An 18,287-nucleotide genomic window follows, 5' to 3' on the forward strand; every position below is an offset into this window, starting at 1 on the left:
GGTTATCGTCAGAATTACGGTACGATATTTTAATATACACACATAACAAAAATTAAAAAAATACTGTTAAGATATGTTTCTTCTAATATTTTTACATATTGATATTTTATACATGTACTCTAATATTTATCTACATATTTATATTTTAGATAAACTATTACAATCTTATAATTTGTACAAAGTAAAGTAAGTGTATACGCATGCAAATTTAAGTTTGGTCAACTTTAATAAAAACATTAAAAATCTACTATCCTAGTTATAATTATATTGAATTTAGTTTTTAGGTATTATGGTTGTCTTATAATTTAAGAAAAGAAATAATCTGTCAATGTTTGCATACTTATTATTTAAAATGTCTATCTAAAGTTTTTAGTTAAATAAAACCAATTATTCCTTGGTTTGCCTTTTTTATTAATCAATGGTTGTTATGTTTGTAGTTTAATAAATGCCAAATGTCCACTACTGTATTTAACTATTATAAATAATAGCGAAATACAATAGTGGACTTTCAAGTTGACCACACGAACTTGTCACCTAGAGGTAAACACACTTTAACAGGAACAAAACTTGAAGAATGTGGATAGTTAACTAGTATTAGCTCATATTTCAACGTAATAATTATTATATTTAAATTTGTTTAAATGTCGTGTATCTAACGAAGACTATAAATATTTTATTGACCCCATTTATTGTGCTGTAATTATTATTTCGAGCGTGTTGTTACATTCATTGATAATTTGGCCATCATCTGTTGTATATATATGTCAAAATTCAAACGTCAAAAATAAAAAGAAAAAAAAAAGTTATTTAACACTATATGAAAATTATGAAATAATCTAATATTTTCACAAATATTTATTCAAAGACATTTTTTGTAATTACTTAAATAAGCATAATCAGTAAAATAACTTGCCTAGAGACACCTCCTCCCCGTTGGGCCGGCAAGGGGAAACAAACGTAAAGCTACCTGTGAATAACATTTTATTTTAAATACAAAAGTATATAATTTTGTTTAAATTAATCTTAATATTAAACCTTTTGAATTTTAAAATTAAGCCATTACTTTTACATATTTTTTTATTAGATAAGTTACCGAGTGATTTAATTAATTAATAACAATGGATGCCGATAACGGCCGCAGTGCTGAACAATCAGTGCAAAACGAAGAAGTGCCGAAACCTAATGTTGAACAAGACTTCAGTGCTACTGCTATGACTCCTATTAACGGAAATGATACGGAAGCTATTAATAATTCTGTAAGCTCAAAAGATTCGCAGAAACCATCACCTAAAAAGCCGAAAAAGCGAAAACCCAAAATGCCGAGGGATGTTACTGCTCCACGCCAACCACTGACTGGTTTGTATTTTATATGGTCATTATATTTAAATTAAATGACATATGTTTGTGTAATATAATAATATAATATATAACTTAGGTTATGTCAGGTTTCTTAATGAAAGAAGAGATCAGTTGCGTGCAGAGCAACCAGAGTTAGGCTTTGCAGAACTAACACGGCAGCTAGCTAGTGAATGGAGTAAATTGCCTGCCGAAGAAAAACAGCAATACTTGCAAGCAGCTGATCAAGATAAAGAGAGGTATATGTAAATTACTTTCAAAGTAAAATTGAGGTAGATGAATAAAATATTATTCACCCATTTTTGAATTAATTTTTTATACCTCTACTTTATATTATACCTACTACTTTTATATTATAAACATTTTGTTTGTGGGAAGGATGATTGTACTACTTTCATGTAAACCTACTAAATTACTAAACAATATTAAAGCTATACATGAGAATAACACAGACTACAAATTAAGTAATGTTTAATGTGAAAATATATTTGTGTGCTATTACATGTTTGGCGATTACCAAATGAATGATAAAATCATTACACACCTTGAAAAAGCCCTTAAATGATAACACACCTTAGGTATGAAACGCTTGTGCCAGTCTGTTTGGACAGTATCATTGTCAAATACTACACATGGACAGTGTATTTATATATATCATTGATTTAAAAAAAGGTCCCACTGAGTTTGTTGCACTGGTTCTTCTCAGATTTGAGGCATTAACTTATGAACTCAGTGGCATAGTGAGCGTGCCCGGGCGCAGCTCATAAAGGGATGCCAAATAGTCCACAAAACTATTTAAACATACATATGAAATTATAATGTGTTTGCCTGGGAGTGTTGTTTAAGTATTTTATATTGGGTGCGTGTTTAGCTCGCTATGCCACTGAGTGAACTGGTGATAACTTATGTATTTGATGCTCAAAAAAGTAAGCATGTAACTTGCAGAAGCAGGAGCTCTGGTTTCAATTCCTTTTATATTGCTTCGTCCCTTTATGAACTTTATTAGGTTCTAGGCAATATTATATCAGGTTGTTTCAATGTAACTTGTTGTACCTGCAACCAGATACTTAACTCCTTAAAGGTACCTTGGACACTTAGAAAGTCATATGTCGCACAATTCTTAGTTTGACCCATCACACTGAATCCTACACACGGTAGGGTATGCAAAGGGAACCTGATAAAAACTCCCATAACCCACATGTTGAATGGCAAAACTCAATGTTGCACATTTCTATTGACTTATACCTCATAATTACGAAGATATCTAAATATTCTTAATTATTTAGGTATATTAAAGAATGGACTGAATATAAGAAAACTGATGCCTATAAGGAGTTTAGGAAACAGCAAATGGAACAAAAGGATTACAGTAATATTTCCACGAAAAAAGTGAAGCCTAATACTAGTAGTGAAAATAATATAAATAGTGCAGGTATATTTATTGCTTACAATTTTTTACTTTTATATTTGATCATTTTTCATAAGTTTTGTGTTATTATTATTGATATTACAAAATGGATCCATTTAGTAACATCCTTATCTTTATTAGGTACTGTCAATATTCAAGCACCTGAGCAAAATGTGACACCTACAACTGCTACGCAAGCTCAGACTCCATCGGTTCCAAGACAACCAACTCCGCCACGTCCGAGACCGTGTATAACTCCTGCTTCTGTAAGTATATTACTACCAAAAAAGTCAAAATTATTTACATAAAATTTATTTTAATTTATTATATTTTGGCCGAATTTTCAGCCGTATATGAAATTTAGGTTCATATTTATAATTCACTCTGTACTTCTAAGCGTTAGATCAGTCTTTAGGTGTACATTACAAATATTAATTTCAATAACACAAAACAAATTGCAGGGTGAAGAGATGTCAGGGGATACAGATATTCCCATATTTACTGATCAATTTTTGCAACACAACAAACTTAGGGAATCAGAATTACGGCAGCTAAGAAAGGCAAATTCAGATTATGAGCAACAGGTGAGTTTTTATAGCTTTAAATTGTTTCCTACAATAAAATAGGTATTAAGGCAATTCATTCTATGTTCGAGACGTTGCTCGAGTGGTCCGCCACTCAATAAGCAATGAAACTTAATGTCGCATTTTGTCCTTGCGCCAGTGCAAAAAAGAGATAAGTTCAAAATTAATATTCTTACCATCAAATAAAGAAAGCCAGAACCAGATAGATCTTCTAAAATGGATCAAATGATATCAATGACGTGTCATCCTGACTCAAGAGTACAAGGGTGAGACTGTAACGCGACGGTTGTGGGTTTTCAACCTGCAGTCGGGGGAATGAATTATTATTTATTAATATTTTTATTTATTCGCCCTGGCACCAAGGCAAAAGCCCTGCGTTGATTTCCACCTACCCTACTTTATGCGGGATACAACGTGAAGCTTGTTTTTTTATTATTATTAACATTAGAAGGCACATCACCCTTATTATTTATAAAATAATAATCTAATTAAATTTTAAAGCTTCCAAAATGATGCATTATTATGTTAAATATAGAATGCGATATTACAACGACATGCAGAAGAAGTGAGTGCGGCAACGGCGAGGCTGCGTGCTGAAACTGCGGCGGCAGCAGAACGAACTGCGTCTCTGGTTGCTCATCGCAGAGCCTTGGTAGCATCTTTAGCGCAGGCTTTAGAGTCTGTGGTCTTGCCATTGCAAGGTGTGTGGTTATTTAAAGTCCGGTTCACTCAATCGAATTGATAACCTCTTTTTCTTACAGAAGTCGGTTAAAAATAGGTAATTGCGTATAATAGAACGAGAGATATCCCTTTCTCGTTCTGGTATGTTTCTTGAGAATGAAGTGTTAGATCAGTAATGTTATTAGTATCTGTTCGTAACTGTGTCACACGTAATACCGTATATGTAAACTGTTGCTGAATCTTGATTATAATTTTTTAGGTATAGGTCTGAAATATTTTACCTATATGCTGCTCCCATAAAAAGAATGCAGACGAAAAGAACTTCCACCTCTATATCCTACCTCTAGTCATAATGCCACAAATATTAATATAATTTCCAATGACTCAAAGTTGTAAATTATATTCACTTAATTACTATAGGTATTTTCTGCAAGCTAAGCATTAACGTTTGCAAAGAGTTCTTTCTGCTAAGAATAGAGCAGACAAAGCCTAGTCTGTATTGATAAGAGGTACAGAAAGCCAGACAGATCAGATACAATACAGAGTTAATCATTATGTATTAATTTTTTATATTATACTTTGTTTTTCTATTTACTTTTGTATTTTATAATTTCTGACGTTTAATTCATATTATAGTTATATGTTTATTGTCAACAGGAGGACCAGCAGGTAGCTCGGAAACAAATATTGAAGAATATATGGAAAAATTACAAAGCTTTGTTTTGGAAGGAAAAAGTAGTCCTCTCTTAAAACAAGCAAGAGACATTCTTAATAAAGTTGAGTTACCTACTGTGTAACATAAATCAATAAAAATATAAGCTAACCATTTTCTTTTGTTCATTTATTTGGCCTTCCTTCACTATATTACAGAATAACATAGTATACTTTACCAATAATGTCAAATAATTTTTAAATTATAATTTCCTAAACAAAAATATTTAACAAAATAAAAAGTTATGAATCAGACTCTTCTTCTGAAATATTTGTATCATTATTTTTGTTTAAATCAGTATCATATTCATGTAGTTTTTTTCTCCACATTTTGATTAACATATCCCATGATCTTCTACTGTACTTAGTAAACTTTTCAGGTGTTTTTGGATCGTCTTTTGTTCTCTTTTCTCTGTAAGAAATATTGACTAGTTAATATTTTTTTAAATCTTACTTTTTACTTATTGTCATTTGGATTTGTAATCCATAGTTTTGTTACTATTCTTGTAAATTTAATTATTTATTAAATATGAAGCCAAACTAACATAAAAATATATATTTATGTACAATTCTTAAAAAATATGAAAATAATATACTCAGCAGGAAGTGGGGAACAGGGTGTCCGAAAACTAGGTTCCCTCTGTGGATGAGAAGAAATGTTTAGACTGACGTTATACGGTAGCAAAACATGGGTATTACAGAAGAATTAAAAAAAGATGAGAGATGAGATTTCTTTATAGGATATACAGAATGGTAAGTACTAGCGAGGTTGTCACGGTGATAATGAAGGACATGTTCAGCTGATTCAGGCACATTGAACAAATTACTGATGTCCATCATTATTCTTTGAATAACTTACACGCACTAATGTTTACCATTCAGCCATTTTTAAACAAGATTTTCTTGTAGTGTGACCAAAACTTTATTCATAAAATTAAACCTTTACACACAGCATTTTTTTGTTATACAGAATTTTCTATTAAGTTACATACTGCAAGTGTAATTAACAAATCGAAACAAGTACATAAAAATGAAAGGAGTAAAATGTGCATTGTGCACAGTACTTTAAATAAGAAGTTGTTCAATTCATCAACATACAGATAGTCAATGCTGTATTGTAATTATATTAATGCTACTTACATTGGCACTTGCTTTATATAGTTATGATATCCAACTGTGTTTTTACCGTAGTCAATCTGTTTTTGACGTCTTTGTAACACAGATGGACATGTTTCTAATTCCACTGATTTTCTTTTTTGAGTGTTTCTGTACCAAAAACAATTACAAATAAAGTTAATTTTAAGTTCAATTTATTAATCTGTTAGTTCATATAATTGTTGTTTACCTGTTTTCCTCCACATCATGTTTTGTGTTTGGCTTTGACTTTTTTCTACTATTTGAATTCTCTCTACTATCTGGCCTCAATTTTTCTTTCACACCTCGTTTCACTTAAACAACAAAGTTTTATTGTTATAAATAAATTATTTATTAATGTTTTATATAGCTAGTTATGTTGCCTCATGGCGTGAGAACGGTACCGGTAAACTAATCAGCGTTCAGTGTATGTAACGCAAATCCCCTCATGCCATGGGAATCAAATGTAGTGTTTTAGTATTAATTATTCTATATTTTATTCTTTAGTCGATTAGAGCATGCACTTCTGCTCGGTCGATTCACTAGTTAAGTTAATTTTAAGTTAGTTATAAGAACATATAACTTTGTTCTTATTTTAATAAAAGTAAATTTAAATTTAACTTTCTTAGTTATTTTTAAAAGCCCACTCGCGCTCCCGTAAACATGTCTAGCTTAACTTCGTTTATAAATATTTACATACATAATAAATGTGTTATTTACCTGTTTCTTTATTTTCTTCATTATTAAATATATTAGTACCATCCATAATTAGTTTTACTAATAACACCTGAAACATATTTTAAATTTAAATATATTATAGTCTTACTTAAAATTATGATGAATGAATAAAAGATGAATAAAAATGTTGATGAAGAAGTTACTTATATAAACAAAGAAAAAATGGAGGAGCTTCATAAGTACAGTTACGATTATGCTACATTGAAAATATTTTTATTATAATAAATTAATCAAAAAATACCTTTTATTCTGTTGATATAACGGTTTCTATCAGTTTAATTATTGTAAATATTATTTACTTGGTAAAAGGCATCTTATACATAAACAATAATAGCCAATGTTATTTGAATATTATATTAATATTATATGTGTCAAGCATATAGGCTGGCGATTCCTAAACTTATGAGTTTGTCATAATTATAAATAACTTATACAGAACAAATTATAATTAAAATAAAAATATCAATTTTTATATAACAATACCGGTGTATTTACTACGGCGCGAAAAACTGACAGGAGTCAGGAACTCGGGACGCATCATGTATTTAGTTTTAATCACAGATAACATACAATAATATTACTAAAATTAGTGAGGTGTATAGAAGGAATGGAGTGTGTCCGGCTATCTTGAATTAAAAGCATGCATTTTCAACTAAAATCAAGAAACATATACTCGACTAAAATATTGCCGAACGCCCGCGTTCGACAATATTTATTGACAATAACCCGGCCTCCTCGCGATACTGTCGTCGCAAAGACAAAATCCACAATATTATTGACAATACGTACTTTATTGACAATTATTGTACGCGTGTGGCCAGGCTAACGAACACAAAAATGTCTTTGAATATTTTCATTAAATATTTTTGGAAAAAAATAATGTATTAAAATGTATTTACATCTAAAGAATATAGATCTAAGATTATAAATACTAATTTTAGATTTGAATTAAACTTTTTTTATTACTATCAATCCCGGGAAGACTTCTAGTACACAGTTCTTCAAAATCGATTATTGGCTCAATGACTGATATAAAACCATAGTATTCTAGCTAGTTAAAGTAAAGCGCCGCTGATATACAGAATTGTATACTTAAAAATATTTCCAGTCTCTCTTGGCACCAAGGCACAAACCAAGGCAAAAGCTCTGCGGGGAGTTCTGCTACCCAACATGCAATGCCTTGAAAAATTCGACGGAAAGTGGAGAATCGAGTGTCTTAACACTAGGCTCCCTCTGCCCTAACAAGATACAGCGTGATTCAGTTTTGTTTTATTTCTTCGCTTTGGTGTCAAGGAAAAGCGCTGCGTTGAGTTCAAAAAGTATGGAGCGGAGTGTCTACACTATGTTCCCTCTGCTTATCCTGCTACATGAGAGTAACAGAGTGAAACTTATACTTGCCCCTATTTTCAATGACAGTGGGTGGTAAATGGATTTTTTTTTCTGCAAATAAAAAATACAAATACTTAAACAAATTATTTATTTCCAACTGTTTTTAATATATTGGACAATTTGATGCATTCCTTCCTTACCAGCTGTGCCATTTAAATATTCAACTTCAATGAATAAATTATTGTCTTTTAGATAAGTTTTCATAATACCTTGCACTACAACATCTTTTTTATGATTTTCTGATTCTGTGTTTGTAGTTATATCTTCAAGATTGTGAACATTGCTTATTTTCTCTTTTTGCTGTGAATCTATTATTTTATTTTCCAAGTAACTTTCAATAGGTGACTCTTTTACAACTAATTTGCAATAACTTGTTTCAGTGTTTGTGTTATTTTGTAATTCAATTTTACGTTGTTTCACTTTTTCTTCTAATAATCGTTTTTGAAGTCTTCTTTTCCGTCGTTGATTGGACCATGTGTTAGAATATGCAAGAATATTTAAAACAAATTCATGTTTTTTCTTTGTTACAATTTCTGAAGTAATCTTTAAATCCCCTAAAATATTTTTTAATTTTTCAATGCCTTCATTCATAATATTTTTTTGATTTTGTACAGTGGGTAATTTAAAAACTATTGGTATACTTTTCTTGCGAGATTGTTCTCTTGGTGAAACTGAAAGTAGACAATATTTTTATTTGATTTGCTGTATCCAAGTCACAGCCAGACTAAATAAATACATATAAAAAATATTGTGTACTGTATTTAATTATACCACTTTATACACATAATTTGCTTAGTTATGAAAATATTTTAACATTTTTAATGATGATAAGGTTAATCAGCAATAAAGATTCTTAAAAAAATTACCTTTACTAATGATTTTATAACTAATATTTAATAGTAATTAGCGGCATATTACTGAGATATTATATTATATTTCAAAATAAGCAAAAAAATGGAAACATACCTAATTTGGAGAAATCATAATCCTGATAAGTCCATGCTAATCCCCATCGTGTAACACGACCTTGACAAAATTCCGTTGTTGTATGTTTAATTCCTTCTGCCTTTAAGTCCATCACCAGTTCCTTTAAGTTGTATTTATGACCAATCATAGTTGTATAAATTCTGCATATTAGAAATTAGCAAAAAATTATAATAAGTCTTTTAATAATGTTTTTAAGCAATTTGACTATGTTTTATAATGCAACAAAAACTCACAATATTTTATGCTTAGAAATTTTGCTCTCTTCTATCATTTTTCTACAGAATTGTAATTCTCCTCCTTCTGTGATCAATTCATGTGGAGACCCAGTGAAACCGTTTTTTGGAGGAGGTCTAGAATATAGAATATAATAGAATAGTATTAATAGTGTTTGTGTATAATATCATTAACAGCAGGTCTAAATTGGAGAAGAGTTATTCGGGATAGAAACCATTGTAAAATGTTAAAGGAGGCCTTTGTCAACAGGCCAGTGGCGTAGCGAGCTTAACTCGCGCCTGGGGCAAAATATTTATTTATTTATATATACTTTATTGCACAAAATTACAAAACAACAATGTACAAAAGTTGGGCTTAACGCTAAAAGCATTCTCTCCCAGCCGACCTTGTCATGTGGGATAATAAATATGCAGGCGTGCAGAAGTAAAATATACATACATATACATCCAATAAATATATAAATATACATATAATAAATAGTTATCTATATATATAATTATAATAAAATATTACGGATATTCTAAATAAAAGAAATAAATAAAATACATAAAAATATAAACCTTATAATAATATAGCATACCATAATTATATACTCCAATATAACTCTTACAGTTAACATGTAAAATAAAAATTAATTATTTTCATTACACACAAAATTATTAATTTTGATTCTCTTGATTTTCACTCACACATAGCACTGCTGTGATATTACAACCTCAAAGATATATATTAATATTACCTTGCTGGACTACGTGATTCCCAAAGTTCTTGGATATTAGTGTAAAATGGTGGATTACACATACAAAAGTCAAAAGAGGTTGAATTTTCCTCCACAAAAAGATATTCAATGACTGATGATGTTGTGTTCTTTTTCACTGCAAGTATTATTATTCTTCATTTTGTTTTGCTACTGAAACATTAATGACTTGCCAAACCAGATTTAAGATTCTATACTTTATAATATTTTTAGTAACATAGTTTAGTTTTGTTTTTGCAATTTCAAACACAAGAATTTAATATATTTCTTGTTGAAGTAGATTTTAATTATATATAATCATTCAAACATATAGGAATAATTATAAAAGACACTCATGACTCAAAATTACATTTTGAATATTGTAAAGTACTTTAAGGTTATGATATAGCTTAAAAATGTGTTTATAATGCACACATACATCTAGTTAGTTCAATATATTTCTTTTTCTAATTTCATTGTCCATAGGAAATTTCTACTATGTATATTAATACTAATAGTGCAATAAAATCACAAATATAATAAAATAACATACATAATTTAATTTCAGTAACCATAATTTACTAGTCATATTGGGGGAGGCCTATCCAGTGGACAGGTGCAAGCTGAGTTGATTGATTGATACTATAATTATATTTTGCTTTTTAGATAACATTGCCATTGATTACTTTTGGTCATTGACTAGGCTTTTTTAACGTAACTTTATACTGTAGGTTACTTGCACCTACCCTCATATGTAGTTGAGGGTAGGCAAAGGTAACCTAGTGAAAGACACCATTCCGCATGTTTTGAGATAATGAGTGGCAGCACTCAATGCCACACTTTGTCTCCTTACCAGAAAGGAGATGAAAAAAAGTAAAAAAAATTTTTTAAGTTAAACGGTTTTATATTGCAGATAAATGTACTAAAAGCTAAAAAATAATTTCATAGAAATTATGATTACTAAAATTTAATCGTGGGGCACGTCCAATATCTACAATTGAAAGACATAGCGTGAGACTTCACCCACCTAGTGGTAAGTAGCAAGTGTCCCCACGATTTTATTTTAGTAATCATAATTTCTATGAAATTATTTTTTAGCTTTTAGTACATTTATCTGCAATATAAAACCGTTTAACTTAATTTTTTTTTTTTACTTTTTTATTTTTAAGTTTTTAGTTTTTATTTCTCATGCTATTCAATTCGTTGAAATGAGGCTCGATGTCTCATTATTGCAAGGTTAATGGAGAATGTTACGAACGACCCCCCCAGAGGTCCAATAGAGGGACAAGGCTATGTACAACAAGATGTGCCTGAATCTTGAGGGGAAAACGCTAACGACATATCATTTTTATCCACCTAGTGCCATACAGTTCTCGGCGCGCTTTTACCTTTTACCTTGGGTGGTACCCCTAGCGACGTATCATTTTTAGGCACCCTATAGCCACACAGTCCTCGACAGGATACCAGATCTTGACTTAGGTGGGAGATTCATATTGTAATTGTGTATAGTATACTGTATTATACTTACCAAGTCCTTTATTTTGATACCCATATTGATGGGATTGAAAACTACATTATCCGCCATTTTGTAGCAGTGGCCATCTTTGATTTTGATTTTGTATAGTGCACTGAATTCTACTTGACAAGCCCTTTCTTTTGATACCCATATTGATGGGATCGAAAAAACTAACTTGTCCGCCATCTTGTAGCGGCGGCCATCTTGGATTTTGATTTTGTATAGTCCACTGAATTCTGCTTGACAAGCCCTTTCATTTGATACCCGTATTGATAGGATTGAAAAAAACTAACTTGTCCGCCATCTTATAGTGGCGGCCATCTTGGATTTTGATTTTGTATATTCCACTGAATTCTACTTGACAAGCCCTTTCATTTGATATCCATATTGATGGGATTGAAAAAAACTAAGTTGTCCGCCATCTTGTAGCGGCGGCCATCTTGGATTCACAATAATATTGAATATGGATAATTGTATTGTCACCAGAATCAAAGGCGTATACCAAATTTCAGATCAATCGGTTAACGGGAAGAGGGTTAAATTTCAATTACTAAATTTGACCCAAACAAACAAACGGGGTGAGCTAAATAAAACCGTTTAAAATAGCTAATTCCCATGGCCAGGAAATCAGCCCACAGCCAGTCATGTTAACATTTTAACACTGTGTGGTTGTTCCACATTGGCCTCCAACATCAAACATTGATACTTACATTTTATGAAATCTTGTAAATTATTCCTGTTTATGTTATCATTTGCTTTCAGTATACTTTCATCATCTGTTTCTGTGCCAACCATATGCCATTTATTTTTCACTGCAGCCAGCAAAGGATATATAGCACATGCTCCTGTACCTAGTATAAATAATGTGAATAAAACAGGTTTTTATTTTGCTTGCATGCTTTACTTCAAAGAGAGGAACTAGTGGTACAGACACTATTCTATACCTTCTTTCTGAATTTGGGACATGGTGTGATGAGTTCTTTAACTCAAAGCTATGCATTGCTTAGCCAGAGAGAGAAGAAATGAAAATATGGAGTATAAATGATTTTGGTGATAGGGATTCCCTACTTGTAATGAATACACAACCACAATCATCATGGTTACAGATGGATGCTTCACACTTGTATACAATGGCTTGAAATAAAAAAAATTATTAACAATATATTAGTAGATAAAATCATAAAATTGGTAATGAAATCAGGGGCATAGTCTCAATATCAAGAGGGATTCTTTTAAATTTTATAAAAATCAATAATGAATAAATTAAGTAAATAGTATTAGCATCATTTAATATCCAAAAGAGTTTTTATTCTGATAGTTTCACATTTTGGCTACCTGGAAATCAATGTGTAAGACACTCTGTTCTCATTAACACACTGCCCCCTTTCCACTGAATGCTGGAAGCATTGCATGTTGAGTGGAGAAACTCAACACTTCACTTTGTCTTATTACCAGATTATATGAATAAATATTTAATATCCTTGAATGGGAATGGAACCCACAACTTGTCACACATTTTAAATTGTGCTCCTGTGTCACAACTGGTCTCAAATTGAAAATTCATTACAACATGGTGCAAAATTATTACCTGTAACATATTTGACTTAAAACTTACCAATGTCAAGGCCTTGTATTACATCTATTCTATTTATGATTATCATCAAGTCCTCAATCCATAAAATGTAGTTCAATCTTAAAGGTAGTGTAGGCACTAATTTGTCATTTGGAATTAAAATATCAAGATTAAAGTCAGATTTTAGTAGACATTTTGTTAAAATTCTTAGTGCCTGAGGATCTTTAAAATCAATACTAACTTTTCCAGTCACATCCTAATAAAAAAAACATAGCTTTTAAATTAATAAGTTTATTTTATTGTGAATATATTTTAAAATGCTCGAGAAATTTAAATTACCACTTTTGCTATATCCGAAAAATCTTTGTATTGTTTGGCTAATTTAGCAAAATCAGGAGGTTCTTTATATATGTTACGAGGATGCATATATTTATTTAGTGCCATATTAATGTTAGTAAATAGTGCGGGTTGTTATTTTTATAATTATGTACACAATTCAAAACTCTAAAAAGTTATTTTAAACTTTTTACACTATGAAATGTGGTACATATTTTGATATTCGGGATATTGGTGATATTAGCGAAAACTAAAATTTGTTAATGACACACAAAAATAACATTTTCTTTTGGTGTAAAAATTATTAGAAATATTGGTATAGTTCTTTGATTACGGCGTTACAAATTAGAAATCGAGGAACATATAACCACAGAACACATTTACTGCATATAACTATTGAATCGCTGATCGCTGTCGGTGATTTATTGTCAATGACAGTGACATACAATTATAATTTATAGGTTACAAAATTTTATTATAAAAAATGATTTATTTTACTATGCTCTTTTATGTACGTTACCGAACGCTACTTCTTGTTTAGTTTTCAAAATATTATATGTTTGATAATAATTTATACATTTATTATAAATCGGTCTAATATTAATTTTTAAGTAAAATTGTTGATTTAATTGAATAGTCATAATAAGTATTTTTTTGATGATTTGCTACTTGTTATCCATAGACAACCTTAGATGAATAGCTATAGACTTTCGCTCCTAAACTGTTTTCGAACTCCATTTTGTTCAAATGGTGTAGCATTCGCGTCGATTCAGGATTATTATTTTTTGTATACTAAGTACTCTGTCAATTTCATCAGTTCTTTTTAAACAATAATTTAAAATGGTAGACAGAATTGATATGGCTTTAGACGATATTATAAAAGCAAGTAAAAAAGGAAGAACAGGAGGCGGTGGAGCTGGAAGAAAATTTGACGCAAAAAAACCTAGTCGCGGTGGAGGTGGTTTTCGTAATGCCCGCTCAGGTGCTGTACTACGAGGTCGTAACCGCGGAGGGGTATCAAAACCTGCTAATTACACAAGGGTAAATCGACTAAAAATAATAAATTGATTGATTATACAATTTGCAATATGGCGGAGCAACGTGGTGAAATGACGCATCAAGTGCATATATCGCCTCGTAAATTCATCTATAAAAGATAGTTAATTACGGGCACGGTTCAACCGCAATCGTAGTTTATTTTTAGACAAACGTTAGAACAAGATGTTTATATGTATCATGATCCTACGAATTTCTTTCTGCATAGTCACTTATTTGTCCTTTGTTCTATAACCAAAGATGTTTGGTGCTATTCATAATTTTATTATTGGTGGACTTCCCTGTATGTCGGATTCGGATCTTTTTTCGGATCTGCAGTTACTTAATCCTTTACATCAACTGCCATCATTTTAGAAGACATTTTGCCAAATAACACAAGTAACACCGGGCGAGACTATAATTTTACGACTTTCTTCTTGAAGTAGCAGATACTTCATAATTATTATGGTGAATATGAGATGCTGTTTATGGAATGGGGACATTTGGCTTTTTATTATAGTGCAAAATATGGATAATGTATCAGTGTTTATTGTATAAAAGTGCAGTGTCAGTGGTGAATCAAACATTCGTATATGTATAAAATGTATATAAATTTTAAATTGAATTATGTATTGTTTCAAATGTTGTGATTAGAACATGTACAACTTATGTTTGCTAATTATTTTGAGTGTATACTCAAAGAAGCTGCAGCGGGCAGTTGGCATGATCTATGAAGGACAACCTATTTCAGGGTGATGTAAACAGCACATGGAAACATGACATGTTCAATGACTTCAATGATAGGAAGATACAGAGGAGTGCACCAATCACAACTGGGCCAACCAAACTCCTTGTTTCAAACTTGGATTTTGGTGTTTCAGACTCTGATATTCAGGAGCTGTTCTCAGAGTTTGGCATATTAAAAAGTGCAGCAGTGCATTATGACAGATCAGGAAGGTCATTAGGTATGTATGCTATTAATTAAGTACTTTGTATCCTGTAGAAAGCTAGGGTATTTAATGTGCCATACTTTGTCTTCTTGCCTAGAGCGAGGAAATGAAAATACTAATTAAATAAACATTGTAAATGTATACAATATTATAGTGAATTAATCAATTTACATACATTTATGCTTTGTTTTTTTTTAAAGGTACAGCAGATGTAGTTTTTGACAGAAGGGCAGACGCATTGAAAGCAATGAAACAATATAATGGGGTACCATTGGATGGGCGTGCAATGAATATACAATTAGCAACTTCTGAAATTAGTACATTTAGGAATGAAGAGAGAAGTAGGCCAGTAGTTGGAGGACCAGTCCGAAGAAATTCAAATAGAGGTATATATTTAATATAAATAATACATCAAAGATTTACAATGCATTTATGTTTTGTTTACCAATAATTCTGAGACTAGAGAAAGCTTAAATATTTTTTCATCTTAGATACTTTTTTTTATAATTTTGTAACATATGACTTATAGGTGGAGGAAATAGACCTCAAAGTGGAGGTGCTCGTGGAGGAGGTGGTGCAAGAAGAGGTGGTCGTGGCAATGCAGCACCCCGTGGAAAAAGACCTGTTCCTACAGCTGAACAATTAGATGCAGAACTTGATGCATATGTTAAAGAAATTAAGTGATATAAGCTTTAATAACCTTAGTTATAATTTTGTGACGAACTTAACTATAAGATATTAGTAAGTTGGTGAATAATATTGGAAACACACATTTTTAGTTTTCTCAGCCTATAAATTTAGGTTTGACAAAATCAGTACAGATTTATCCAAATTGATAAATGGAATATTTTTTAATAAAAGAATACACACACAAAAAAAGGGTTTTATTAATATTTAACTATACTATTATATATAATTCCAACAATTGTAAAAAAATTGCTGTGACATATGAGTATCCCGATAAAATCTATCCGACAAATATCTGCTCCGGCAAATATCTCCATCAGATTGCACCTCTGGAGAAGTCAATTCAATCTCACAAAAGTAACAATTGGCATATACATTATATGCTCAATGTCAACAGTAATTATGTATACTAGTAATTGTGATTTCAAAGTAGGTGGATGTTTATGCTTTTTATTCAAGATATTCAAAGATAGTTAGAAAAATTGTTTGTTAAAAATTTACAAAAATATATTTTTGTAAATCACCCCTGTTAGTAAAATTAGCTTCACACTGTATGCCACACACAGCAAGATAAGCAGAAGGAATCTAAGGATATAATTTCATTAATCACCTGAAGGGACTAATATTCTTCACCATGGTATTTAACAGTGATTCGTTGAAAACAATATCTTCACAATATTCCCATTTTTCCACTGAATTCTGGAACAATTGAAAGTTTTACCTCAATACCAGAGCGAAGAAATGGAAATATTTGAAAAAATCTAATTCTGTATTTAAATAGACTAATATAAACACTTGAATCGTCGAATTAACGTGTACATGAAAAAGCTAACACCAGTTCAGAAGGCAGTTTTGGGCAGTGCAGGTAACTGAGAGAGCCAGCAAGAAACTCAACAGTTGGTCTTTTCAATATCTATTTCTGTTAACTGGCAGCTATCCTGGATGATATTCAATAGACATTAGTTCCATATATGTTTGTCCTCTAAATATTCTTGAACAGCTAAGCAAGCAAGCAGCATAAGCTTTACTTGTTAGTATTTTTTTTACAGATAAGTAGTTAAGATACTTACAGAGATTACATTAGATATTTTATTTCCTCGAGCGGGAATCGAACCCACAATCTGTCTCGTTTACAGTCACACTTTGTACCCCTTTGGCATGAATGATCTTTGTTAGTTGTAGTTCAGTAATAATATTGAAATGATGATGAACTTATGCGACTGCGTCAGATATGACTATAAAATATTGTCAATAACATTGTGTAGTATGCGGGGCCTTATATTGGACAATATTATTGCTAATATTGTGTGTGTGCTGCTAGCCTTAGAGTGAGGGTAAGTTTTTAATAAATTATATTTGTAAGGGGCTATTGATTTTTTTTATAATTATTGAGCTAAGATAATCGCTCACTGGTTGAATTTAGGTATAAGACAGTAGTTTTACTCTTATGTAAGCATGCACTATTGTATAGTTTCATGAAGTAGCCTAAAAGCTAAAGTCGAATAACTCAAATTGCTTAATATCTCCTTTGTTGACAAAAAATATTGAATTTAAAAAAAAAACAATCATCAACAATTATAAGGGATTGTTAACTTTATCATGCACTTATAAAAAAAAGTAATGTTTAGCTTTACTTGCTAGTTGCGGTTTTAGTAAAAATACTAAACGTTTCGATTTTTGAGGGGCCGTTTGTCTTGCTATTTCTATATTTTACGATTTACTTTTACTGAATATTTTATTGTTAATCTGTACTCTTTATCTTTTTGCTACATACTGCAAATATTTTTTTGAGGGGAAGAACTGGAACAATTACAGTGAGGAATATGAATAATCGATTGCAATAGTTTTATAAACTAATAACCGAATATAAAATATTCGGTACAAATTTACTTACTCTTTGAAAAAAGGAAATGAATCTACTTCTATTCCACATTTGTACTTATACCATTTAAAAGAAATATAATTCAGGGAGGCAAACTTTCGATACAACTGCAAAATACAAATATTGCTGGGTTATTTTTTTTATAAATATTTAATTGTCCATACATGAAATTTTTAAATAATTTAATTTCATTTATATTAATATAATAAGCATAAATTATTCTACATCCATTTTGTTCAGAACAGCAAATCGATTATGCTATGTTTAATTTGGACCTACCTAATCAAATATAGCATAATCGATTCTTGTAACATCGAATATTGACATAGACCACAGATTATTTGGGATTT

The 18,287-nt window shown here is 30.8% G+C and overlaps 4 protein-coding genes across 9 annotated transcripts; 2 read left to right on the top strand and 2 right to left on the bottom strand.

The window, feature by feature from the left end:
- Positions 1–593: 593 nt before the first annotated feature.
- Positions 594–5,009, top strand: Hmg-2 (High mobility group protein 2). Of its 3 annotated transcripts, none has more exons than XM_085195027.1 (8): positions 594–611; positions 1,085–1,356; positions 1,436–1,595; positions 2,643–2,788; positions 2,906–3,030; positions 3,226–3,348; positions 3,884–4,049; positions 4,687–5,009. In XM_085195027.1, exons 2-8 carry the CDS (start codon positions 1,119–1,121, stop codon positions 4,824–4,826), a joined length of 1,098 nt encoding a protein of 365 aa, XP_085051153.1. In that variant the 5' UTR covers positions 594–611; positions 1,085–1,118; the 3' UTR covers positions 4,827–5,009. The 3 variants fall into 3 exon arrangements, with proteins under 3 accessions (XP_085051153.1, XP_085051152.1, XP_085051151.1); XM_085195026.1 differs by lacking the exon at positions 594–611 and adding an exon at positions 675–969; XM_085195025.1 differs by lacking the exon at positions 594–611 and adding an exon at positions 681–998.
- Slbp (Stem-loop binding protein) lies at positions 4,850–7,378 on the bottom strand. 3 transcript variants are annotated; one of them, XM_085195032.1, is made up of 5 exons: positions 7,096–7,331; positions 6,595–6,661; positions 6,086–6,188; positions 5,881–6,006; positions 4,850–5,152 (listed from the first exon to the last, which is right to left on the bottom strand). In XM_085195032.1, exons 2-5 carry the CDS (start codon positions 6,638–6,640, stop codon positions 4,984–4,986), a joined length of 444 nt encoding a protein of 147 aa, XP_085051158.1. In that variant the 5' UTR covers positions 6,641–6,661; positions 7,096–7,331; the 3' UTR covers positions 4,850–4,983. The 3 variants fall into 3 exon arrangements, with proteins under 3 accessions (XP_085051158.1, XP_085051157.1, XP_085051159.1); XM_085195031.1 differs by having other exon boundaries at positions 6,854–7,326; XM_085195033.1 differs by lacking the exon at positions 4,850–5,152 and adding an exon at positions 5,246–5,380 and having other exon boundaries at positions 6,854–7,378.
- A 694-nt stretch (positions 7,379–8,072) lies between these two features.
- LOC146533988 (U6 small nuclear RNA (adenine-(43)-N(6))-methyltransferase) lies at positions 8,073–13,822 on the bottom strand. The gene is made up of 7 exons (XM_085195024.1): positions 13,387–13,822; positions 13,090–13,303; positions 12,185–12,325; positions 9,962–10,097; positions 9,222–9,338; positions 8,968–9,128; positions 8,073–8,672 (listed from the first exon to the last, which is right to left on the bottom strand). The coding sequence occupies exons 1-7, from the start codon at positions 13,489–13,491 to the stop codon at positions 8,089–8,091; spliced, it is 1,458 nt and encodes a 485-aa protein (XP_085051150.1). The 5' UTR covers positions 13,492–13,822; the 3' UTR covers positions 8,073–8,088.
- Positions 13,823–14,100: 278 nt separating this feature from the next.
- Ref1 (RNA and export factor binding protein 1) lies at positions 14,101–16,247 on the top strand. 2 transcript variants are annotated; one of them, XM_085195028.1, is made up of 4 exons: positions 14,101–14,424; positions 15,155–15,383; positions 15,569–15,754; positions 15,898–16,247. In XM_085195028.1, exons 1-4 carry the CDS (start codon positions 14,224–14,226, stop codon positions 16,050–16,052), a joined length of 771 nt encoding a protein of 256 aa, XP_085051154.1. In that variant the 5' UTR covers positions 14,101–14,223; the 3' UTR covers positions 16,053–16,247. The 2 variants fall into 2 exon arrangements, with proteins under 2 accessions (XP_085051154.1, XP_085051155.1); XM_085195029.1 differs by having other exon boundaries at positions 15,170–15,383.
- The last annotated feature ends 2,040 nt before the right edge of the window (positions 16,248–18,287 follow it).

This window comes from Heliconius melpomene, chromosome 12, assembly GCF_056956725.1.
Source record: "Heliconius melpomene rosina isolate 202511_hmr_F chromosome 12, ASM5695672v1, whole genome shotgun sequence".
NCBI classification, from domain to species: Eukaryota; Metazoa; Arthropoda; class Insecta; order Lepidoptera; family Nymphalidae; genus Heliconius; species Heliconius melpomene.

Bases quoted from the DNA above. Each gene is read 5' to 3' on its own strand.
- Hmg-2 (XM_085195027.1), top strand. From the start codon at position 1,119: ATGGATGCCGATAACGGCCGCAGTGCTGAACAATCAGTGCAAAACGAA. The intron at 1,596-2,642 runs GTATATGTAAAT...TTAATTATTTAG, and splicing joins GCTGATCAAGATAAAGAGAG to GTATATTAAAGAATGGACTG. The intron at 4,050-4,686 runs GTGTGTGGTTAT...TATTGTCAACAG, and splicing joins TGTGGTCTTGCCATTGCAAG to GAGGACCAGCAGGTAGCTCG.
- Slbp (XM_085195032.1), bottom strand. From the start codon at position 6,640: ATGGATGGTACTAATATATTTAATAATGAAGAAAATAAAGAAACAG. The intron at 6,189-6,594 runs GTAAATAACACA...TTGTTGTTTAAG, and splicing joins TGAAGAAAATAAAGAAACAG to TGAAACGAGGTGTGAAAGAA. The intron at 5,153-5,880 runs GTAAGTAGCATT...TATTTCTTACAG, and splicing joins TATATAAAGCAAGTGCCAAT to AGAAAAGAGAACAAAAGACG.
- LOC146533988 (XM_085195024.1), bottom strand. From the start codon at position 13,491: ATGGCACTAAATAAATATATGCATCCTCGTAACATATATAAAGAACCT. The intron at 13,304-13,386 runs GTAATTTAAATT...TTTTTTTATTAG, and splicing joins TTTCGGATATAGCAAAAGTG to GATGTGACTGGAAAAGTTAG. The intron at 10,098-12,184 runs GTAAGTATCAAT...TAATACTTGCAG, and splicing joins TTTACAAGATTTCATAAAAT to TGAAAAAGAACACAACATCA.
- Ref1 (XM_085195028.1), top strand. From the start codon at position 14,224: ATGGTAGACAGAATTGATATGGCTTTAGACGATATTATAAAAGCAAGT. The intron at 15,384-15,568 runs GTATGTATGCTA...TTTTTTTTAAAG, and splicing joins CAGATCAGGAAGGTCATTAG to GTACAGCAGATGTAGTTTTT. The intron at 15,755-15,897 runs GTATATATTTAA...TATGACTTATAG, and splicing joins CCGAAGAAATTCAAATAGAG to GTGGAGGAAATAGACCTCAA.